The sequence below is a fragment of the Podospora bellae-mahoneyi genome, chromosome 3 (assembly GCF_035222275.1).
Source record: "Podospora bellae-mahoneyi strain CBS 112042 chromosome 3, whole genome shotgun sequence".
Lineage (NCBI taxonomy): Eukaryota > Fungi > Ascomycota > Sordariomycetes > Sordariales > Podosporaceae > Podospora > Podospora bellae-mahoneyi.
Window position 1 is genome coordinate 2,292,120 of NC_085882.1, and position 23,177 is coordinate 2,315,296.

The 23,177-nt window shown below is 54.3% G+C and overlaps 8 protein-coding genes across 8 annotated transcripts; 3 read left to right on the forward strand and 5 right to left on the reverse strand.

Annotated features, from left to right (window-relative positions):
- Positions 1 to 55: 55 nt before the first annotated feature.
- Positions 56 to 3,807, forward strand: NIC96_2 (nuclear pore complex subunit). Its single transcript, XM_062877815.1, has 2 exons — positions 56 to 3,317; positions 3,389 to 3,807. The coding sequence occupies exons 1-2, from the start codon at positions 201 to 203 to the stop codon at positions 3,707 to 3,709; spliced, it is 3,438 nt and encodes a 1,145-aa protein (XP_062733625.1). The 5' UTR covers positions 56 to 200; the 3' UTR covers positions 3,710 to 3,807.
- A 269-nt stretch (positions 3,808 to 4,076) lies between these two features.
- QC761_306750 (uncharacterized protein) lies at positions 4,077 to 5,523 on the reverse strand. The gene is made up of 2 exons (XM_062877816.1): positions 4,587 to 5,523; positions 4,077 to 4,508 (listed from the first exon to the last, which is right to left on the reverse strand). Exons 1-2 carry the CDS (start codon positions 4,732 to 4,734, stop codon positions 4,465 to 4,467), a joined length of 192 nt encoding a protein of 63 aa, XP_062733626.1. The 5' UTR covers positions 4,735 to 5,523; the 3' UTR covers positions 4,077 to 4,464.
- Positions 5,524 to 6,316: 793 nt separating this feature from the next.
- QC761_306760 (uncharacterized protein) lies at positions 6,317 to 8,440 on the forward strand (the record flags this gene model as incomplete). Its single annotated transcript, XM_062877817.1, has 3 exons — positions 6,317 to 6,329; positions 6,636 to 6,717; positions 7,439 to 8,440. 3 exons carry the CDS (start codon positions 6,317 to 6,319, stop codon positions 8,397 to 8,399), a joined length of 1,056 nt encoding a protein of 351 aa, XP_062733627.1. The 3' UTR covers positions 8,400 to 8,440.
- Positions 8,441 to 8,770: 330 nt separating this feature from the next.
- Positions 8,771 to 11,579, reverse strand: YHM2 (Mitochondrial DNA replication protein yhm2). Its single transcript, XM_062877818.1, has 4 exons — positions 11,027 to 11,579; positions 10,271 to 10,831; positions 9,517 to 10,189; positions 8,771 to 9,449 (listed from the first exon to the last, which is right to left on the reverse strand). The coding sequence occupies exons 2-4, from the start codon at positions 10,494 to 10,496 to the stop codon at positions 9,395 to 9,397; spliced, it is 954 nt and encodes a 317-aa protein (XP_062733628.1). The 5' UTR covers positions 10,497 to 10,831; positions 11,027 to 11,579; the 3' UTR covers positions 8,771 to 9,394.
- A 244-nt stretch (positions 11,580 to 11,823) lies between these two features.
- On the reverse strand, positions 11,824 to 13,829 carry CIT1 (citrate (Si)-synthase). The gene is made up of 4 exons (XM_062877819.1): positions 13,586 to 13,829; positions 13,450 to 13,514; positions 12,197 to 13,381; positions 11,824 to 12,139 (listed from the first exon to the last, which is right to left on the reverse strand). The coding sequence occupies exons 1-4, from the start codon at positions 13,700 to 13,702 to the stop codon at positions 12,088 to 12,090; spliced, it is 1,419 nt and encodes a 472-aa protein (XP_062733629.1). The 5' UTR covers positions 13,703 to 13,829; the 3' UTR covers positions 11,824 to 12,087.
- Positions 13,830 to 14,768: 939 nt separating this feature from the next.
- On the forward strand, positions 14,769 to 18,000 carry QC761_306790 (uncharacterized protein; the record flags this gene model as incomplete). The annotated part of the gene is made up of 4 exons (XM_062877820.1): positions 14,769 to 15,524; positions 15,598 to 15,846; positions 16,105 to 16,207; positions 16,274 to 18,000. The coding sequence occupies exons 1-4, from the start codon at positions 15,402 to 15,404 to the stop codon at positions 17,998 to 18,000; spliced, it is 2,202 nt and encodes a 733-aa protein (XP_062733630.1). The 5' UTR covers positions 14,769 to 15,401.
- Positions 18,001 to 18,676: 676 nt separating this feature from the next.
- On the reverse strand, positions 18,677 to 20,904 carry QC761_306800 (uncharacterized protein; the record flags this gene model as incomplete). The annotated part of the gene is made up of 3 exons (XM_062877821.1): positions 20,404 to 20,904; positions 19,972 to 20,190; positions 18,677 to 19,917 (listed from the first exon to the last, which is right to left on the reverse strand). The coding sequence occupies exons 1-3, from the start codon at positions 20,780 to 20,782 to the stop codon at positions 18,677 to 18,679; spliced, it is 1,839 nt and encodes a 612-aa protein (XP_062733631.1). The 5' UTR covers positions 20,783 to 20,904.
- Positions 20,905 to 21,028: 124 nt separating this feature from the next.
- QC761_306810 (uncharacterized protein) lies at positions 21,029 to 22,997 on the reverse strand (the record flags this gene model as incomplete). The annotated part of the gene is made up of 3 exons (XM_062877822.1): positions 21,029 to 21,888; positions 22,353 to 22,784; positions 22,961 to 22,997. 3 exons carry the CDS (start codon positions 22,995 to 22,997, stop codon positions 21,113 to 21,115), a joined length of 1,245 nt encoding a protein of 414 aa, XP_062733632.1. The 3' UTR covers positions 21,029 to 21,112.
- Between the last annotated feature and the right edge of the window lie 180 nt (positions 22,998 to 23,177).

A 23,177-nucleotide genomic window follows, 5' to 3' on the forward strand; every position in this document is an offset into this window, starting at 1 on the left:
CGCGCCGGCGTGTTGTCCATCCATTTCAGGTTCAGCCTTGTTTTGTGCAGCAACCGCCAAAGTCGCAAAAAAACAACAGAGCAAAAAGTCGGTGTTTTGCTTTCAACCGACATCAACTATCTGCCATCGCGCAGCTCGGAACGCGTCTTGCTTATCTTCGACATACCGACTGCAAGAAAAATAAGGTTTCGAACCACAAAATGTTCAGCAACCTAGGGAAGGGCACGCCCCCGGTGCCGCTCTCGACTGGGAGCTTAGCAGCCGGCACCACAAACCCACCTGCTACAACGGCCGGTGGTTTGGGCTCACTCTTCTCCAAACCAGCTACGCCGACCACGACGACGACCGGCCTGTTCAGTAATCCTAACCCAACCGCTGGAGCTACTTCGACGACACCCCAAAAATCATTGTTTGGCGGTACGACTACCCCGACCACATCTACCCCCCTGTTTGGCAGTACCACCACCACTGCTGCCTCAGCTGCCACCACAGCGACGACGGGCGGGGGTATTTTTGGGAACACATTGGGCGGGAGCACTACTCCTCAAACATCCGTTCTCGGCGGTGGCTTTGGCGGTGGTCTAGGGACGACGCAGCAGCAGCAATCGAACCTCGGCGGCAGTCTCGCGAGCATCTTGGGCCCGACAACCCAACAGCCAGCCGGCGGGATGAACACTGGCTTCGGCAACACCCTCGGCGGCGCGAGCGTCTTCCAAAACGCGGCAACGAACCCTCCTAGCCTGACGGGCTCGTTCTTCGACTCGTTGCTCTCGCAAAACAAGAAGCAAGCCAGCGGGGAGACGCCCCAGGGAGACCTCCCTTCCCTGCAGCTCAGTCTTAGTAGCCTGAGGCAGACGGTCAGGAAGCTCGCTCCCAAGAACGGGGAAGGGGGTCGCAATCTTGAGCACGGGAAGGCTCATTACTTTCTTGCTGCGTCGGGGGTTGATCCGGGGGCGGCGGTGAGGGATTTGAGCTCGTTGGGGTTTGCTGCTGCGGCGACGGCGACGACGAGGGACAGGAGTCCTTATTCTGCTGGGGAGGTGGATGTGGAGACGTATCTGGATAATCTGCAGACAAAGACGACGTTGAGCATGATTGCGGATGGGTTGGAGAGGAGCGTGAGGGACTTTGATTTGTTTTTGGAGGACAATGTTACCATGGAGTGGGAAGCGCAGAGGAAGAGGATCTACCAGCATTTTGGGATTAAGCCCAGAGAGGAGCAGGAGGGGGGTATGGGAGATTCACAGAGGACGGTGAGGGGGGGGACGCCGGCTAAGGAGCAGGGTGCTGGTGGGTTTGGGAGGTCGAGGAGGAAGGGGAGCATGGCGCCTGGCACTCCTGGTGGTGGGGAAAAGTCGATGCGGCAGAGTATGTTTGGGAGGTCGGCCATGAATAAGTCTGTTATTGGAACTCCCAGCCGGATTGGTGCTCATGCCCCCGAGTTCTCGGATGTCGAGGCCAGGAAGGAGAAGAGCGATCTCGAGGGGTTCACTTCTGTGGATGATCGCTTCTTGAGAGAGAAGCAGGGCAAGCTTGCGACCAAGATCAAGGAGTTCAACGACTTGAGGCAGAGAGGCCTTCCAGTCGAGATTTGCAAGGAGCTGGGCGACCTGGAGAACACTGCCGGAGATCGGCATGGGCCGCATCTGGTGGAGGCCTATGATGCCCTGAGGGAGATTGTGGGTGAAAACGACCCTGACAATCTACCTCGGGAACGCCAGTTTGCCAGGTACTACTTGGACCCCAACCCATCGTCTGCCAACTCTATTGAGATGCGCAAGCGGATCTTGAAGGGCGCAAACACCTTCTTGGAGAAACAGTTTTGGGCTGGTGTCAATTCGTTCATCACCAAACATCCCCATGAAGCGAACCTGGGTGGGCAGCCCGACGTCGTCAGCAAGGTCAAGGCTTACATCCGCCTTCGCCTCATTCGCAAGAGCCTGGTTCCAGACAACGTCGACCTTCAGCAAGCGAATGGCGAGTACGTCTGGGCGATCGTTTTCTACCTTCTCCGTGCTGGCTTTGTGAACGACGCCGCCAAGTATGTCAACGATCATGAGAGCTTGTTCCGCAGCATCGACCGAACTTTTATGGGCTACATCAACAGCTATGCCTCCAGCGAAGATCGGAGACTTAAACGGTCGGTTCAGGATCGCTGCACCAACGAGTACAACCAGAGAATTCGCAATGCCCCCGAGGGCTCCATCGACCCCTTCCGCATGGCTTGCTACAAGATCATCGGCCGCTGCGACGTCAACAACCGCAGTCTGGATGGTCTTTCAGGAGACGTCAATGACTGGGTCTGGCTCCAGTTCAACCTTGCTCGGGAGACTGACAGGTCACAGGAGCTTGCCGGGGAGTCTTATGGCCTTGCTGAACTCCAGTCTAGCATCCGGGAGATCGGCCTCAAGCACTTCCCCAAGACTCCTGCGGAGGACACTACTGGCAGCTTTGCCATGTTCTTCTACCTCCAGATTCTGTCGGGCATGTTTGAGAATGCCATTGCCTACCTCTACCCCTTCAGCTACGTCGATGCCGTTCACTTTGCCATTGCGCTCTCTTACTATGGCCTCCTCCGTGCGGCTGATGCTCAGTCTTCTGGCAATGATTTGCTTTCCCACAACACCCGCAACCAGCCTCAGATCAACTTTGGCCGTATGCTCGGGTACTACACACGCGACTTCCGCGCCGCTAACGCCGCCGCCGCGGTTGACTACCTTGTCCTCATCTGCCTGAACGCCGACGAGACCGCCGCCGGTCAGCAACAAGCCGCCCTCTGCCACGAAGCCCTCCGCGAGCTCGTTCTCGAGTCCCGTGAGTTCAGCCGCCTGATCGGGGATATCAAACCCGATGGCTCTCGCATCAAGGGTCTCATCGAGGAGCGCGGCAAGCTTATTGCCCTTGGCCGCCACGACGACTTCATCCGCAACATCACGCAAGAAGCCGCTGCCTTTGCCAACGACAATGGTCGCACCACTGACGCCGTTCTTCTTTATCACCTGGCTCAGGAATACAACCAGGTGGTTGAAATTGTCAGCAGGGCCCTCAGCGAGGCTATTTCTCTCGAGATCGGCGAGGAACCCATGCGTCTTGTACCTGTCATGGCTAGAGAGGATGGCCAGGAGGAGGCAGCGGGGAGCCTGGCGGCGATTGACGACCCGGTGGAGCTGGCGAAGAAGATGATGAAGATGTATGAGCAGGAGTACATGTACTGGAACAAGATTGGCCATCAGAACCAGTACGCGTGCAATCTCTTGTTGCAGATTAGTGATATCAAGAAGCTTGTGGAGGATCAGGAATGGGCAAAATGTCTCGATGTGAGTGTCCCTCCCTCTTCGCCCTTTCCTTCCATCCCCAAGGTACTGACTGGTTTGAAAAAAAAAAACAGAAAATCGAAGCCCTCAACATTTTGCCGCTTGATGCAAAGGGCGATCAGAGTCTTATCCGCCAGTACTCTGCCTTGTTTGCCCAACTGCCGCAGACGGTGGCGCAGAACGTGCCGAACCTGCTGATGTGGGCGGTGGTGTGCTGCACCAAGCAGAGGGAGAGGCTGATGTATGGGCAGTTTACGGGGAATGAGACGACGGCGAGGGAGTTGATTGATAATATGAAGCAGACGAGCGTTGACTTGACGGCGTATACGAGCCAGCTGAGGTATCGGTTGCCGAGTTCGCTACATGAGATGTTGGCGAGGGCTTCGGCTGATTAAGGGGGAAGCGGGAAAGGGGGGGTGGGGGGCATGTTGAATATGATGTGTTTAGCGTGGGAAAGGCTGAGGGGTGGGGGGAGATACCAAACGGTAGATTTATTGTTGTCATTACACGATCAAAGACAAAAAGCAGGAGGGAGGTGGGAAGTAGGAGAGGTACTGGGTAAGGTAGATAATTGTATTCTGTTGAGCGCATGTCTTGTTTCTATTTTACGACGCGACTTTGAAGACACGATGCGCTATATGGGCTGTGTATCAGCGTCATTCTTGAATCCAGTGGTGTTGGGCTGTTGAGAAAGGGGGTTAGTCATGCCATGGCACCCCATAAGCAATTTAATCACCAGTCACATTCACCAATGCCAAATGATTATGGAAAATCTTGTCTCAAAAATTCCTAGCGCCTCCAAAAAAATCTCACTGAAAACAAATCATTCCCTCGCCCTTTGCCTTGCCTGCTCCAGATAAATGCTCGCAATCCCCTGCCATACTTCCCCTTTTCTACTCCAGTTTGACATAAAAAGTTTCGTACCCTTTCTCCGTTGGTGGAAAAGAGGGTTGTGTTTTTGGGTAGTAATCGAATACAAAACGAGACGAACCAAGGGGCCGTGTATATATCCTGATGATTGGGGTATCTCGTCGACTGTGGTTCGGCGCGGGTTGTTGTTCAAAAGGATTTTGGTGGGGTATCCTGGGTATTGCTCGTGTTGATAAACTGTTTTGTTTGTTTGTTGATTTCGGAATTATGGATTAGGGTATTATTTCTTTCCGGCGGCGGCTTCGGCGGCCTTCTTTGCGTCGGCTGGAGGGAGTGGGTGGTGGTTAGTGACTTGGTGGTAGAGAGGAGAAGGAAGGAGGGAGAGAGGTAGTGAGTGCATACCGGCAGCCTGCTTCTCGCGCATCTTCTGAGCCGCGATCTCCTTGGCTTTTGCCAGCTCGCTGCCGGACATGTTGTGGCCCTTCTTCTGGGCAGCCGCCTTCTTCTGAGCGGCCTCACGGGCCTTGTCGCGCTGGTTGCCGCGGGCCATGTTGAATGTTTAATAAGAAGTGAAAAAGTGTCCAAGAAGATGACGTCGGTTCTCGGAAGGGAGAGGGGGGATCGATTCGCAACCAGCGAGTATGGGTTGTGCTGCGAAAGCGGAGAGTGGTGAATCAAGTTGGATGGCGGACCGCTGACGGGGATCGTAGGCAGGTTTGCAGAAAAAAGCTGACGAGCGGTTGGCGGTGGAAGGTGAATTGCGCTTTTGGTGGTCAGCAACTGGGAGAAGGCTGCCTCCTCTCCTTTGCAGCGCTGTGAGTGGCTCGCCGTTTAAGGGCTCTGGACGAGGCTGTGCAGAAAAGAGAGCAATCGAGATTCTGGGCGTTTCGATGGGTGGGGAAACAGGGCGTGACCTCTTGACCAATCGCCGTTTTCAGCTGGGGAGGATGGCACGTGCGCTTGTTACCAGGGGGAAGGGTTGTCTTTGGGAGCACGATGATTTTGACGCGCGGAAAGCCGCGCTTTGTCGGCGTCTACTGAATCATTGAAGTGAAATGAGCTTCCGAGGGACCCCGAGTCCGGTCTTGATCCGAGGATGAGACTTTGCTGTGGATGAGTTTCCAAGATTCCGTGAAACTGTGTTACATGCGGCGGCAGCACAGCAGAACCTCATGGCGCAACGAAATTGCAAGGACTGATGCGCAAACGGACCCGGGAATCACAGTGCAGATTTTCGATAATGGGAGATTTCTGGGCGGAAACATGCCTTGAGATCAGCCGCTTGAAAATCCAATTCTTCTGATGAACGGTTGTGGTGGTTTTCCTCTGTCAACATCATATGGTCCGTGTCCCATATCGAAAGAGCAAGGTGGTCTGTGCATAACACCATGTCTTTCTTTGAAGACCATCTCTCTTTCAACACTTGACAAGCAAGATCAAGTCGATGCTGTTGAATTCAAGAAAATTTCTTCTTCCTCTTCTCATCTCACGATTGACTCATTCTCTGCGTATTTAATGAAGCTTTGCAATTTCACGGGAGAAGATGCCGCATCGAGTGCTGCCCAAGGCTAAAAGCACCTGAAACCATCATGGTTCATTGCCAGCCAATCGACTTGCCCTCCATGCGCAGACTTGAAGATGCGACCACTCGATGCATCTGAACCCTGGCTCTTCTTTCTTTCGCGCCGCCGCATATTCCAATGTTACCACGACGGTTGACGTTCTCGCTTCATGACTTGACTGCCGAACCATTGGACCACACCAACCCGGACCTCTCCCGCTATGCGCTGGCAGCCGCGAGACTCCACTGAAGCTGTCTTGATCGGGTGGCCCTCGATCGCCAAAATGTTTTGCTCAACACAGGGCTTCAAGGCAAGGCCATGAGCTAGACCGTGGGAGATGCAGTTACCCCAGCTCATGATCAATATCTGGGGACATGTCTGGCTTGGAGTTTTTTAGGCGCCTACAGCTTCATTGGTCAGAATGACAAGAAACATTCTGCTCCATGCGAAACACTCACCAGAAGACCCATGAACCAGTTCTTTGCTCTCCCCCTCCCCTCCCCCCTCTTGTTACAGACTGCCGTGTGGGAAAGCCGCAGACGTTATTTTTGGGCAGATGGCGATTTGCCCATGACAAGGGCAGGTGCCTTATTCCATTGTTATAAATCCGATCGCCACTTCACATAAGTCTATTGTAGCTCTTCCCACCCATTGTCTTTTGTTCATCACTTAGATTCACCATTGTACCCCTGGACAATGGGAATTTTCTTCTATTGATCTCTATTTTTCTTTTTTCCCCTATCTCATATCGTATTTTCTCACCACCAAGTTTGGTTACATCTTCTATCTTCAAAATATTTCCTTGTGTTTTTTTTCCCTCTCTCTTCGCAAACTTCGTCAACATATCACACGATATCTACACATAACTTTCGACACATCTGCTAGCCAGATCGTCATCCGATAATCACTCAATCACTTCATCACTCGCCATTACCTGCTGAGCAGTCTGCCAACTGGCACGAGTCACATATGTAAGTACTTATGAGTTTAGAACCTACACCTCTCCTCCTGAGAAGATGGCCCCGGTTGGAAATCTCGACACCCGGTTACCCCCGAAGCAACGAAAAATTGTCGACAAATAAGCTTCTGGAGAGTATTTCGCCATGCCCGAACAAGCTCCTGTGATGGATAGGCCGGGTACTCCCCATTCGCGGAAGCCAACTCAGCTTCCAAGGAGAGCATCTGCCGCCAGCCAAGTTCCAACATTGCCTCTGATCAGAGGCCGTGAATCGATAGAGTCAAGCTCCACAGATGAGTCTGAGGAAGAGTCAGAGGAGGAATCGGATGTTGAAGATGTCCTGGTTGGGCAGCCGCAGCTTTACCGCGGGCCACACTGGCCTTTGGGCCAGGACAGATGCCGATGCCTTCTCCGGCTTAGGGACTTCCCCATCCTCCACTTTTTGGGCAAAGACCCCAACAACCTCCCGGCCCTATCCAGGAACACCAAGGACTCAAGCCACCAGCTCTTGGACAGTGGCGTCAACCGTCTCCTCCTGGACAATGGCAGCAACCTCCTCTTCCTCCTCATGGACCACAGCATCAACCATTTCCTCCTCATGGACAACGCGGCCAACTTGAGCAATCCCTTAAACTACAGCACCAAGTCTCTCACCAAGGTCCATCTTCTCAACCCAAGCACATGAATTAACCTGAACCCCAATGAAATACTCTTATTAACATCTTTCTCCTCAGAAAACCCACAACAACAATCACCACCATCCCCAACAACAACAACAAAATGCTCTCCCTCGCCACCTCCCCCAAACTCCGCGGCTCAGGCCACCTAATCCTCCACGCCCTCCGCGCCATGACCCTCGTCGCCCTGGTCGTGATCATGGCCTCGTGCTGGGCAATGATCGTCCTGTCCGGCATAACCGGCCACTTTCAATTCTTCGACGTAATCTCCCACTTCTTCGTCTTCGCCATCAGCATCGTCCTCTTCATCTCCGAAATCGGCCTCTTCAAGCCCTGGTTCAAGAACAACTTTCCCATCCTCGGGCCCGACCACTCGCTTGGTTGGCTCGGTCTAGCCCTGATGATCACGGGTTGTGGCATCATGGCAGATTTGGTCAAGCCTGCGTACAGCATCGACAACTTGGGCCTGCCAATCTGGAGGCTCGTCCTCTCGTCTGGGATTTTGGCCATCACTTTTGGGATGTTCAACATGATTGCGAGTGTTGTGTTTCGCGACGGGGAGAATGGCATCACGGCGCGGAATATTCGCTCCGACGGCTCTCTCGCCGTGCCCACCAACCAGAACTCCAAAGAATACTACGATTCTGGCTATCAGTCCTCTGTCCGGAGCAACTCCATCCGTCAACACCAGCAACATTACCCCGAGGACGACGACAACACCACCCCTCAACAAAGTCAGCCCTTTTACAAGCGCATGACGAACCACTTTTCTGTTCCCATCCCCCCCAAGTTCAACTTTCGAAAGTCGCGCGGGAACCTGCAGATTAGCAAGCCGATGCCGATTCATGACGATAATGATGATGTGGAAAGGGGGACGGGGTATGGGAATCTGAACAGGAGCAACAGCAATAGTCGGGCTAGCCCGGTGATTCCTGACATTCAGCGTCCGCCGACCGCGCTGCATCCTGCTTATACGGGGGGGAGTCATTACTCTACTGCTCATATGGACAGGTTCTAGAGCAACTCACTCACTCACTCACTCACTCACTCATCACACACAATCCTTTTCTTTCCTTTTCGTTCTTTATGGGGGAGGGGCAAATAATAGCATCAGGAGGGAGGGGATGGGATGGGAAAGACATAAGGGCGTTTAGGGAGTTTAAAGCTGATTTCTTTTTTTCGATGGGCGTTTCATGGGCGGGAGGAAAGATAAGAAGGAAGGGGGAGGGAAGGGGGAGGGAAGCGGAGCAGCAGTATTGGTATACCCGAAGGATTTGGAGGGGAGGATACAGGAAATGGGAAGACTGAATAGGCCATTCAGCTCCAGACATCAACGTCGCATAATTACTTTGGAGGCCAGAATTGGTCTGACAAGAAGAAGAACGAAACAGAATGAAAAGAGGACAGAATGTCTCTCCATGTGGATATCATTGTGCCTGCAGTATTTGATGTTCGAAGGGATAATGATGCAAGGTCAAAGGTAACATGCTTATATGATATCCAATGATATCTATATTCATCTATCACCCAACCAGACTCCATAGCCACCATATATATATTCCACTTCATCGCCCGCTTATGTTGGTGTCCAACCTGCCAAGTCCAAGAATGTGCAACTGCCATACCAGCTCGCTTTTTGTATCACATGCCACTACACCTCAAAAAGATCGACAGCAAGCAATTCAAGGCAAAAAATCACACAACAGCAACATCAAGACAAGCAAACATCAACCAACACATATATCATTACCACCCCACTATCCCCAAGACTGAACGCAACGCATCATGAAACAAACAACCAAACATCTCTGTTGATTTTATGGAACCCTCCCCACCGAAAAAGCGCAAAACCAGATGACCTGACCGTTACCCGACCAGTAGTAAGTTGTCCGACCAACCGACCGACCGCCTAACCTGATCCGATCCCGATCCATTCTAAGTGATATAAACGATGTGTGTATGTAGTAGTAGAGCCCTGATGCAATTATATGAAAAAACCCATCAAAACGCCATCTAATGCTTAGCGGTGACGGCCTCGCCAGTCAGCTTCTCGACATACGTCTTTGCCCTGTTTAGTCAAACATGGTTAGCAGCTGGTCAAGTGAGAGATCATGGAAGCGGGAGAGGAAACTCACATGTCACCCATGGCGACCATGCAAACCGTCTGCCAGACGCCCAATCCAATACGGGGCGTCACACCGCGGTACAGACCCTTGAGCCCGTTCGTCTCGTAAATATACTTGAAGGTATTCCCGACCGTCATCTTCTTGGGGCGGTTGGGATCTTCCTTCTTGCTCTGCATCTCGACGCGGATAACCTCGATAGGCTGGTTCCAGGCCGACAAACCACCACCCAGCGCCGAGGCAATGATCTTCTCCACAGCGCTCAGCTTCTCACCCTCCTTTTTGCCGGTGAGATCCCTGATGCCCTGCTCAGCGAGACGGCTCAGACCGAAGCGAGAACCCCAGTTGGTCATCTGGCGAATCGCAACAGCGTTGACACCCTTGTTGATACCTCTGATGCCTTCGCGGCGGTAGATGTCCATGAAGGTGGCCCAGGTGCCGGGAGCCTTTTGGCCGGTGGAAGCCATCTTGTGCTTGGTGATCTCCACCGTCTTCATGCAGGTGCAGAAACCCATAGTAGCGTACGCCTGCGCAACACCACCCGTCACACCACCGAAAATGCCACCGCCGAACTCGCCGGCGCCGGCAGCGCGGGCATAGTACTCGGCCTCGGAAGCGACAAAGAGAAGGACGGCGCCCTTGGTGGAGGCTTCGATCCAGGCCCAGGGAATGAGACCTTGGTAAACTGTTGAACAAGAGCAAAATCAGCGCATGCTACTTGTTGGCAATTTTTTTTTTTTTGTTGCTTATCCGAAGAAAAACTTACAGCCGAAAACACCACCACGGTTCCAAATGCGGCCAAGAGCAGCTCCGAAACCATCACCTCGGTTCGCCGCCATGGTGGTCTTGATGACCTCCAGGGGCTGGCCGAGGGAGGTGACCTCGAACAGGTTCAAACCGGCGCCCAAGAGCAAGTTGGAAAACTTGATGGGCTTCTTCTCGAGCTTGGGAGGCTCGGAAGCCGGGAGAGAGGAGGCAATAGCGGCGGACATGACTTGGTGGATGTTGCTGTGATAGGGGCCCTGACCAAGGGAAAAGGGTGCTTCGTCGCAAGATCAGAAAGAGAGAGGAGAGAGAGAGAGTAAAGTTTGCGGAGGACGGGAGAATGTCCGGACGGCGGGTGTGTGGGTGTGATGAGAGGTGGGTATTTGGAAGGTGTGGAAACGGGGGGGTGGGCAAGGTCGAGGAGGGGCAGCCCAGGTTACAAGAAAGGGCGGATTGGCTGGAAGCTAGGGAGTCAGGTTGTTGCTGATGATGCTGAGCAGTGGTAGAGGCGACCCGGAATATGATTTGAGCGGCTTGCAACGCAGCAGAGAAGGCGGCTCCCCTAAAACAATAAAATTGCACGTGTTACCGATGGAGGCTCAATCTGTCATTGTAGATGTGGATTTGAATTGCCCAAAGAAGCGAGGTCCCGGCGGGAGAGCTTGGCTCACCCATGGGGAATGGTCAATTGGGGGGGATACCCGCGGTAATGCGGATAACGCAACAGCCAGCATATGAAAGAGGGGGATCCACTTACGACTAAGAACACGGAGATGAGGCTGTGGCAATGAAGGAAGGATATGACGATGGCAGCGACGACAATGTCGTTGATGTTTTTGTTGTCGAAGAAGAAAGACAAGAAAGAAAGAAAAAAAAGGACCCAAAGACAGGACCCCGATAAAGCTCCAATGGTTGGGGGAGACAAGGGGGAATCCCGAGTTGTTGGCAGTGCTTGCCCGTTCCGTCTTGGACTCTTAGACGGGCCAAAGCTCAACGCACGCCAATCGGCCGACACACCCCTGCTCTCAACCACCCGCCTCGGCACCTCAACAGCAATTGTTTTGGGGACCAGTCTCACTTCTGACCTCACCTATGAATCCGGCCGGACCGGCTTGGAGTAGAGCTGACCTGGCCACTCAGTCTGTCTGCGCTAGAGATAAGATGCAGCTGGTCTATCGGCTGTCTTTCTTCAGCTGCTCCTCACCGACAGTTCATCTCTGGTGGTGCAGAAATCTCGAATTCATCGTTGTAACATGAATTCCATAAGAACCCAACAGCATCTACGGTCTGCAGTGCGGCAGTGCCCCGAGGATGCTCCTTGCCCAGGGTTCTTTGTGGCGGCAAGGTGTTTGATGATATTGATGACCGGACCGAGCGCACCGAGTGTGTAACCAAAAACAACTCTGACGGTGCTTCCTCCATCCAGGGTCCGAAGCCGCAGCTTGACTTGACTTCCATCAGGATTGCATGTGGCACACGCCCGTTCGATGTCGCTCTCCTACAGCCCCCCACCCCATGAGTCCCGCCCGGCCCTGCATGCATTGGAAGCAGAGATGTTGCAGCTAAGAACTTTTCATTGAACATGTGCGTGTGGCCGAGTGGCCCGGAATACGGAAAAATCTGTATCGTACAACTCAATGGACAGCCATCACCCAGTAATCGCGTAGCCCCAAACCAATCAATGCCTCCAGGGGCTGAAGCAATCGCTGAATATTTCCCATCCATTCTATACTGAAAAACCCGTAACGATCCCTTCGCGCCGAATTTTCCCAACTACCTAACCCATAACCCGCATTACTCCCCGTCCTCGTACATAACTTACAACTTCTTGCAGATCTCGATCCACTTCTCGGTGGAGAAAGACTTGGGTCTGTGCAGAAACAATAGTTAGCTTGCTGTTTGCGTACATGTCAGGAATAAAACTCACCTCTCAATGGGGGCACCGACGGCGCGGTCAATGATGAGCTGGGGAAGGACACCAATGGCGCGGGAGACACCGAAGAGGACGGTGTAGTAGTTAGCCTCGGTGAGACCATAGTACTGGAGGAGGACACCGGAGTGGGCATCGACGTTGGGGTAGGGGTTCTTGGTCTTGCCGTGCTCGGTAAGAACCTTGGGGGCGATCTTGTAGACCTGGCTGACGAGCTTGAACATGGGGTCCTCAGACATGTGCTTCTGGGCGAACTCGCGCTGGGCAGAGTAGCGAGGGTCGGTCTTGCGGAGGACGGCATGGCCGTAACCGGGGACGACACGGCCGGAGTTGAGGGTGTCCCAGAGGTACTTGGTGATGCTCTCATCGGAGATATCGTCACCAATGACCTTCTTCATCTCGGTGAGCCAGTTGAGCACCTCCTGGTTGGCAAGGCCGTGGAGGGGACCGGCAAGACCGTTGAGACCGGCAGCGAGGGACAGGAAGGGGGAGCTGAGAGCAGAGCCGACAAGGTGAGTGGTGTGGGCGCTGACGTTTCCACCCTCGTGGTCGGTGTGGATGGTGAGGTAGAGACGCATGAGCTCAATGAAGTCAGCGTTGTTGCCGAAGCCGAGCTGGTTGGCGAAGTTGAAGGAGTAGTCCTTGTCCTTCTGGACGGGAGCGACCTTGCCGCCCTTGAAGACGTTCTGGTAGATGCGGGCAGCGATGGTGGGGAGCTTGGCGATGAGGTCCATGGAGTCCTCAAAGGTGTATCCCCAGTATTCCTTCTTGTTGATGCCCTTGGCGTAGGCACGGGCGAAGGAAGAGGTCTGCTCGAGAGCAGTGACGGCCATGGAGAACTGAGCCATGGGGTGGAGGTCGCTGGGGCAGCGGTCGATCAACTCCTCAACGAACTTGGGGATCTCGGCGCGGGCAGCCCAGTCGGCAGAGAGGTCGCGGACCTGCTGCTCGGTGGGAACCTCACCGGTGAGGAGGAGCCAGAAGAGACCCTCGGGAAGGGGCTCGCTGCCGCCGGGGGCCTTGGGGAGGACCTGCTGGCACTCGGGGATGGTCTTGCCGCGGAAACGGATGCCCTCCTCGGCGTCGAGGACAGAGCCCTCCCAGACGAGGCACTTGATGCCACGGGCACCGCCATAGACCTGGTCGAGAGTGACCTTGTCAACGACCTTGGAGCCATGCTCCCTGTGGGTTTACGACAGCTCGTCAGCAGCAATTCTTTGTAGCGGGCGGGCGAGGGGCAGGCATTGTACTTTCTGAGAGCCTTGATCTCCTCGATCTTCTCGGGAAGGAGCTCGGCGAAGCGCTCCTTGAGGGTCTGCAGCACGATAGCACGGTCAATGGATGATGTCAGGGCGCATTTGGCGTCGGGCGTCGTCTCGCTCGTACCTGGGTCTTGGAGGAGTAGCAGCGGGCAGCAGTGAAGGCAGTCTGCTTGGTCGCAAAGGACGAAGCCTTCAACGAAGCCCGGAGGGCAGAGGAAGTCAGGCGCATCGCAGGAGCCATGGTTGGGTATCTGATGTGGAGGGTTTGTAGGTGTTTAGGTGAGAAAAAGGGAGGAGGAGAAAAATGTTTGGGGGTTGATGAAGACAGCCAAGCCGTAAAAAAAAGCGCAGCCCGCCCGCCCCGGGCCAGGGAATAAGGTCAAGCTTAGCCTAGCCTGCCAGCATTTGGCAGGCGGCTTTGCGGGTTGGCCGGACACACGGCAACGGACCAACCGGGGTTCGGCTGTCCACTCCCTTCCATATTCCCCATTGCTATCATAAAGACGATCTCGATGGACTCTCAGAGATTCTCATGGCATATATTTCAAGGGAGGCTGCTGCTATCGACTATCACGTCTTGTTGTGTAGCTGGCATTCCCAACAAGGGGCTCTACCTATGATTCCGGAGCTCCCTCCCCGTGATGCAATTTTCTCCTCTTTCCAAAGGCTTCTCTGAAGTGGATGCATGGCTACAAAGTGCTATCCGGGTATTAAAATGGAGGGGCCCTCCGGTTCATGGCACGGGAGCTTCTCAAGTAAACGGAACCCCTAGCACCCAAGTCTCAAATGTTGCTTTTTTGTTTGGTACCCCTATGAGCTATTTCGCCTGGTTGACGTCACGGCACCCATCTCGAAGCTGCCTGCTGCACGAGGGTTTCGAGAAGCTCGCTGGAGCTCCAAACAGCTGCCCATCGAACTCGTTCCCTCGGAAAGTTTGCTGTTTCGTGAGGCGAGTCCCCTGTGGCAAACCCTAAACATACCGAGTGGGAAACCACCTTCGGCCAAAGGGAAATGTCGTGAACCACTGCATGGCCGCTCGCCCGTCTCGCTGCAACTCGGGAGTTTTTGCAACACATCTTGGCTTGGGCGTGGCGCGGGGTTCCGGGTTCAGTTCACGAGACAAGCGTCACCTCGTGGCCCTGGGCCACTCAGTGCTCCATGCCGGCTGCTTGGCAGCTGCCTCGGACGCCACAGTTGTTGGTCGCACGCACGCCACATTTGATCCGGCCCCAAGAAACCCAAGGCATTGGTGTGACCACAGCGACCCTCCCCAAATAAAAGCTACCAACCGTCTCCAAAAAAAAGCTCGCTCGTTCCCCGCCTCCTCTTCATCTTCGCGGCAAAAAGGCCGGCCATTTCGAGCTTCTTCGATTTTCATCAAGACGACTTCATCAAGAACACACTTTTTTTTTATCAATCTCTAACTTTGCAGTAGCCCAACGTATTTCCCCCCCAGAGCCTTCTAGAAAATCTTTTGAGCAGGATTGTGCCGAGTGGGATCTATTGCTGCGTGCCCTGCTCCCCCCCCTCAAAAAAACACGCGTCTCTGGTGTTTGCGCATGCTCTCAGGTTTCGTCCGAACGTAACTTGGTGAACTCGACGCGACCTTCAAATCAAACCTAGTAATCTGCTGGCTGCCACTTCCCTCGGGGGACCTTGACGAGAGCAAGGCAGAGCAAACAAATCAAAGTCAAAAGCCAGCCAACCGTATTTTATTCTTCTATTGTGACCTAGGAGCATGGCATAGATCTTGTTCACCTGCTACCCCACCAAGCTCACTCAGTCGTATCATACTTCGAGAAGAGATCACGGGCCTGTCTCTCGGCTCTTTTCAACGACTTTTTCAACGACTTTTTTGTCCCTTCCCACTGGTAGCACCACCGCCAGTCATCCACATCATCCATTGTCACCAAAGAAGGCTTCCGGAAGTGGACAACGAGATGGCATCGTCACCGGTAGCAGAGCTCGAGGCTGGGCTGCAAGCCTTGCTCAGCCTCAAGGCTCCAGGCGTTTCTGGTTCTCGGATCTCAAATCTTACTGCACTTTGCGTCAACAACCCACAGGTAAGCGGACGCGTGAAGCGATTCGATTTGATGTTGTAGACGGTTATACTAATTTTGGTGTCTCATTTGATAGTCTGAGTCGGTCATCGTCCAAAAATTCTATACACATCTCAAGAAAACGCCCGGAACACACAAGCTGGGCGTCCTCTACGTCGTAGACCAAGTAGCACGGGAGTGGTTGAAGAAGGCCAAGGCTCTGGGACAGTTTCCCATAAATTCTTCAGCGCAAGATGGCACATATGCTGCGGGCGTGCATAGATTGACTGAACTCATGCCCACTCTGATGAACGACAGCATCTCGGCGGCTCCAGAAGATCAAAAGGTACGCACATATGATCATGCACTGAATTTTTGCCGCTCTAGCACCCAATAGACGAAAAGAGAGAGGGTGGGTTTTTGCAACTAGCTATTGGCGATGACCTCACAGTTGGTGTAGACAACTGCTGCCCTCACTTCGTTGTCTTGCCTCGTCCAGCCGGTGAACTTCGGCAGCATTCTCAAAGTCTTGGGCGCCCACATATACACATACATCCCTGCTTCATCACCATGACTAGTAACTCACACGTATGCCGGTATGTAGGACAAGATCAAGAAACTGCTCGATATTTGGGAGAAGGGCGAGACGTTTCCCGCTGCCATGGTTAGTTCCTGGCGGGAAAAGCTCAATGCTCCCCAGCCGACACGTAGGTCATCCAAGATGTCACCGCTTCTTTGTGTAGATGCACCTCTGACAAGACCCCTGCCAACAGTCCAATCAACAACACCTCCCGGAAGCCCTCCCCCCAACCTGATGGCTTCGCTGGGTATTGGAAGCAAGCCGCCTGCACCGCCAGCAACGCAAAGCAACCCTCTAAACATTCTTGAGACCCTTGCCAACCTGGCTCGCCAAAATGCGCCCAGTACACAGAGTAATCACTCGGCCGGGCCAGTCCCGGCTCCGGCCCCTCCCGCGGCCCCAGTCCAAGCTCCAGTTCAAGCCCCGGCCCCGACTGCGGCTCCGGCCCCTGCTCCGCTGCCTGCAGCCTCGTACGGCATCCTTGGTAGCCAGCCTGGCAATAACGCCATGCAGCCTGCTGCTCCGCCTGTCAACATGTCCACATTGCCACATGCCTTTCCACCACCCATGGCAGCTCCTCAGCCTGCCCATTTCCCACCACCCGCAGCATCTCCAGTGCTCAATGGTGCGGCCAATCCAGCTGCCAATCCGGCGGCCGTCCAGCTATTGAGCGCCTTGCTGGCCCAAGGTGTACCTGTCGAACAAATCGCCAGCGTAATGCAGCTCATGACCCAAAACACTGCGGCTACCGGATCTCCAGCCGTCCCACAAACCGGCTTCCCGCAGCCACCTCAAGCCGCTTACCCCGGTTACCCAGCTCCTCCCGTCAGTGCCGGCCCTGGTCCAGCCCCCTGGGAAGCGCCCAGACATGGAGCCGACTCCCGTGATCGCAACGGCTATCACTCACCGGGGCGTGTTCCCCGCGGTAGATCCCGCTCCCGCTCGCCGGGACGCTGGGACGCCAGAGACTCACCCCGATCTCGCCGCAACGACCGCGGAGGATTCGACTACAACCGCCCAGCCTCGCCAAACCGGGGTTACAATGATGACAGGGGATATCGCCAGCGCTCGCCCCAGGGCAGGAGAGGTAGCCCATCAGATAACTTTTCGCGCCAACAACAGCAACAACAACAAGGGCCGCCACAGCCCAACGGAGAAAAATGGGTCGATCATGACCCTACCGTTCCCCCTGGCCACTTCAAGGTCTTGTCGCGAACCCTTTTCGTTGGCGGGGTCATGGTTTCCGAGCCCGAATTACGGGAAATCTTCTCTCGCTTCGGCGAGGTCCAAAGTGCCATTGTTCACAAGGAGAAGAGACACGCCTTTGTGAAGATGTATTACAGGAAAGATGCCGAAAAGGCCAAGGCGGCCATGTCGGAGGGGGGGGCGAGGGGGAACGAGCTCCGGACGAAGTGGGGAGTGGGCTTTGGGCCCCGGGATTGCAGTGATTACGGCACTGGAATTTCTGTTATTCCTATTCAAAAGCTTACGGAAGCGGATAGGAAGTGGGTGTTGACTGCGCCGTACGGCGGTAGTGGCGGGAGGCCAATTGTGACGGGGATGGTGGTGGAGGAGCCGGATATTGAGATTGGTGCGGGGGTGTCGAGTAAGGCGATCTCTAGGAGGATGCAAACTGATAAAGGCGGGAGTCACGGGCCTAAGTCAAGTAGGCGGGAGGAGGACCATCACCATGATGGGGGGTATCAGGGTGGTGGTGGTGGCGGTGGTGGGAGAGGGGGATGGGGAGGAGGGAAGAAGGATAGGGGTGGAAGGGGAGGGGGTTTTGATGGGAAGAGGGGAAGTCATGGCGGGAATGGGAACCAACAGAATGGCGATGATCCAATTGTTATGGAATTACCGCCGGGAATCCAAATGAGTAGGAATGGGCCGGTCTTTCAGGGGTTTAGTGGCGGTTATTAGGGTTTGCCTTTTTTTTCCTAGTAGCAGCGTCATGGACAAAATAATAGGACTTGCATTGCAAAATGAAGGCCTTGAATATAGCAGACATGACTCCAGCTTTCATTTATTAAAGCTTGTTTATTCACTTCTCTTTTGAAGCCTTCAAAAATAGCAGGCAAGCCCTCGACTATGTTCCCAACTCGTATTCACTACCTTGACTGTCTTTGAAGGCCTCTTGGCTATCCTTCGATAGTTATTTCTCTCTTAAAGGTGTCAAGCCAACAATTTATTATATGTTTTACTGACTTGGTGTATCTGGCCAGGTATAGAACTCAAGGCTGGGGAAAAGGGGGAAGTAGGATGATGGGCACCTATCGAGAGCGTTGGGTAAAACATGATGAGGTTCTAGTAGTGGGTTGGCTCGGAATGATGCCTTGGCATAAGAACCAGGGAAAACAATGGTATTTGGACAATTGTGGAGCAACTGTGAGAATGCATTTGTTTTCTTGTCCCGCCTTTCACATCACTGCCGTATACCATACCCAAACCAGTCACAGGCAGAAGAATATCAAACGGGCATTCCCATATCCCACAATGTCTGTGTGCATGCACGTCTCTTATCTACCCGACCTCCACATCACCCGTTCAAGGCAACCTCAACTCCTTTTGTGATCATGCCGTTGCTCCCCACTCTACCTCACCCCCTCCTCAATTTATACGTCCCCCCCAACCCAGGAAAAGCCCTCTCAAACTCCCCTCCCAAACTCCAGCTCTCCAACCTCCTCACATGCGCCTCAAAAGCGGGATTAATCACCATCCCATCCCCCACCCCTGCGACCCCCCCTTTCTCTTTCTGTCGTAGTAGTACACACCCCCCCTCCCCCTCCCCTTCCTCCCCCCAACCAACCCTCAAAGTCCCAGTAAACGGTATAAAAAAATTCTCAAACTCTATCCCCCCCTCCTCCGTATCATCATCACACATTTGTACAATCCTCTCCCTCATCCCTCCCCAGGGTATATAATCCACCCAGGCCGGGTGCCTTTTCCGTCTCTGCAACCCCCCGGGGCGAAAATACTCCGGGATCCTCTCCCAGTTTTCTCTTGTGGGGGAGACTTGCCAGCGCATGAGGAGGAACATGAGGTACAAAACCGCTGCGCGCTCCGGGAGACGGGACAGGCCGGGGAAGCGGGCGAGGATGTCCGTAAAAACTTTGGATAGGGGGTGGGAGGGGGTTGACGGGTTGAGGAGGGAGGAGATGGAGGGGTAGGGCGGGCCGAGGACGTCGTTTGCGTGCGAGGAGGGAAGGGAGAGAAGGTGGCGGCGTTCGGAGAGGAAGTCTAGGAGGATTGAGTCGAGGGGGCAGGTTGGGGGGGAGTTGAGTGGGAGGGTGAAGAAGTCTTCTTCATCATCTTCTTCTTCTTCTCGGGGTTGATGTTGCGGTAGTGGTGGTGGTTGAGTGGGTTTCGGGAAAGGGGTTTGTGTGGGTGGTATCAACAGAGGGACTTGATGATGGTACTGGGTGGAAGCAGCAGCAGCAGCGTTTTGATGTATCCGGGCGATTTTCTGGGCCGGGTCGAGGAGAAATTCGAGGCCGAGACGGTCTGAACCTAGGTACAACCCGTGACCGAGGTCGTGGCGTTGCTGGGCGAGAATACCGGCCTGGGAAGAGGGTTGAGGTTGCTGAAGCTGGTGTGGCTGGTGTGGATGTTGCTGGTGTTGTTGACCTTCTGTGCACATGGGCGTCACCACAGGCGACATACTGTTATGCCATCGTCCATGAGTACCGACAGAGCCCGGAGAGGCAACACTGCCCGGGCCAGACCCCGAAAACCCCACAGATGTCCGAGTTGGTGCTACTAGTCCATGCTGTTGGTGGTGCAACGACGGATGGTGTGTCTGAGCTGGCGAAGGCAACGGCGCAGGATGCTGCTGCCCAACTATACATCCCATCAACCTCTGGGCAGGAACGCGACGGGACAAACAAAACTTACCTATTGGCGACCCCTTAGCCAGCAGAGGCTGAACCAAGTGCATAATACTAGCCAGACATGCCTTCACCTCGGCCAGCTCCGCCTCAACAGCCTCCCTCTGGCGAACAGCAGCCTGCAGCTCCAGATACGGCTGCTGAGACTTGAGCTCACGAATCTCCCGCTCATACTGCTCAATTTTGAGGCGCTGCCTCTCTCGGATAGCACGCTGTGCGTCACGATCTGGCAGCCTTGTTAGTGCTACTCATGACTAGGGGGAGCAGGTTAGACGGGCCGGAGAGAACAATGAACGAATACCCCCCGGATAACCGCACCCGCCCTTGCAATCCAGCCCCAAAAAATGTTTCCACACTTTTCAGAGCGGGATGCCGACCGCCATCGGGGGAGGATTTCACACCACCAGGAGAAAAAGACGTTAGAACAAGCTCCACTTACCATTCGCCCGTTTCTTGGCCAGCTGCTCCGGGGTCAAGTTCGCAACTCCTCTCGATCCCGGGACCGCCTTACGCTTTTTGGAGATTCCACCGGTGCCGACATCGTCTGCCGTGTTGTCCGGGAGGTTGCTGTTGGCAGTCCCGTCGGTGTTCACACTGCTCATCGGCGTCGTTATCGTTGAGGAAATAGACGCAGACGCGGTTGACGATTCCCCGTTGCTGCTGCCGAATTCACCACCGACACCTCCGGAGCCGGGCGCCAATGCTGATGGCCCTTTTCCTCCCCCTCTATTGAGGGCCGAGACCGTTGCGGGTGCAGCAGCAGATGCGGCGGGTGTGAATGATGCAAGGCCATTCAAATTGACATGGTTCCCGGCCATGGCCCGAATTAAAAGAAAAAGTTAGTAAAGATGATGCCGCCGGAAGTTCAACGGCCGGCGTCATCCGAATACAACTGTGTGTAACACCACGCTTTCAACTTCGCACACACCCTTCTCGCTCGCTGTGGATGCGCGGTCGCCGAATAAACGGACCCGACAACGCGGTAACGGAAGCGGCGGGCGGCTGATGGGAACATCAGCCACAGCACGACGTCAAATTATGACTAATCACATTCGTTGAGTTTTATGCTAAACATCGTGTTCAGTTATTCGGTTCTTTTCTATACACGCCTGCCTACCAATGCCAAAGCAACAAAAAGAGTAAGGGTATCAATAAGAAAACTTTTGAATAACCGATCCAACGCCAACAAACAAACTGGGATGCTGATCAGAAGCCACCGTCTGGAACTGGATGGCCTTCACCACCCCCGGCGCCTTACTCTTGTCCACATCCCCCGATGGCATCCTCGATCCATCCCGTAGCGAGTACAGTCCAACCGTGCAATCATCATGAGCAGCCGCAACAACACCATGTCCATACCCCGGCTGCGTAAGCACATCCAGCCCAATCTTGATATGTGCCTCGTTGCGATAGTCAGGAAACTCCACCGCCGGAGCCGCAGTGTTTCGCTCCCAGGGCTCAAACGGCTTCTCGCCCGCCTTCTGCTCCTTCGCTTTGACAAAGCGAAGATCATAGATGCACATCGCGTTCTTTGGTCCCGCAGCGAGGACATCAAAGCCACCGACGGCCCTGAGATGTGCCACGCTACTCTTGTGGCGGAAAACCATCGAATCCCATGCTTCCGGCGCCGTCCGCGTATCGAGTTGACAAACGTGACCTGAACGAGTGCCGGCGAGGACCACTTGAGGCTGCGCATGAAGAAAGTCAACCGCGAGTACATCGCCCCGAAAAGGCGGCATAAGTTTCGCTGGTCGACGCCTGGTGTCCATTTCAGTCGTGGCAGCAGTCGCACCAGGACCTCGGGCACAATACACGCCACGCTGGGTTCCCAAAACAAGTCTGGCCCCGGTCTCTTCAGGCGACCAGTCTCCAGCGTTGATGTAGTTATTACGTAGTGTGGTTATGAGGCCGCCACTGTGCAAGACTACGATGCAAGAATCAAGTCAGCAAATCGGTTCTGGTCTGAGTCACAAAACTCCAGAATGGGCGAGCAGAAAGAAGGCCACCCACGTGGGAAACACCCTTCTTGCCCGGAAGAAAATCCATATTCGTAGCAAGCTTTCGGGGTGGTGGAATGGATGTGGTTGCCAAGGAATAACAGCGCTTCTCGCCTTCCTTTAATACCAACCATGTTGATGTCCCCCCTTTCGCTCCTATGTTCAACGTACTGTCCTGGCCAGCGACACCTTCGTACCCGGTTGCAAAGGTAGTCGACCCTTCAGATAAACACACGTTAGCAATTCAATATCCTGCCCCCCTCCACAAGAGTAAACCAACCTCCCCTCCCTTCCCAACGGCGCAGCCGAAACCGACATCCCCATCTGTTCCATCCCTACATCATCACTATTAGCAAGCCCCCACCTTCCCCAACCAAGTTACCAAACTCACCAGCAAAAACCCACACCGACTCCTCACCAACCTCATCCTCCTCCTTCTCCCACCCATCCTCCCACTCCTTCCTCCCCTCCTTCTGCGCCTCCCTCTGCCCAGCCACATAAAAACAATCAATCACCCCCCCGTCCCCCTCCTCCAGATTAACCCACATCTTGATCTTTCCCCTATCCTCCAACCCCCCAGCCCACTCCTTCACAATCCCATCATCCCCTTCCCGCCCAGTCTCCCTCCCCAACACCCAACCAACATCAACCTTCCTAACCCTCTCCCTCCTCACCCTCTCCTTCCACTCCCTCTCCCCCCTTTCCCTCTCCACCTCCTTCCTCCGCCTCTTCACCTCCCCTTCGCTCCCCCAAGCAGCCGCCCCACCAGGCAACACCGTCCTTTTGCTATCCTCAATCTTGAAGTACTTCCTCTTGACCTCATCTATATCATCCCCCAAGTCAGCACATGTGTCAGCCAAGTTTCCTTCCCCTCTCCCACCTTGCGCACACCCTCGCCATCTCTAAAGAGTAAGAGATTGGTCCCCCATGAAAAGCTAAAGAACATCGCCAGAAACCCTCATCACATGACCTCTTGACCCTCAAAAAAAATGGACGTACCATAGTAAAACCCCGGAATCTCTCTCGGAGGTGGCATCCTGACTTCTTTGCGTCCTGAACCAAAATCCTCCAATCTCCGACAATTGTCCGAATCGGGGCAAAAAGGAAAACGGTGATGATGCAACTCGTAGTGGGTTGTTGGTGGCGTGTTGTCTACCAGGGAACCGCTTCAGAAAAGAGAATTGGTGTGATATTGGTGCTTACAGTAGTACCTTCT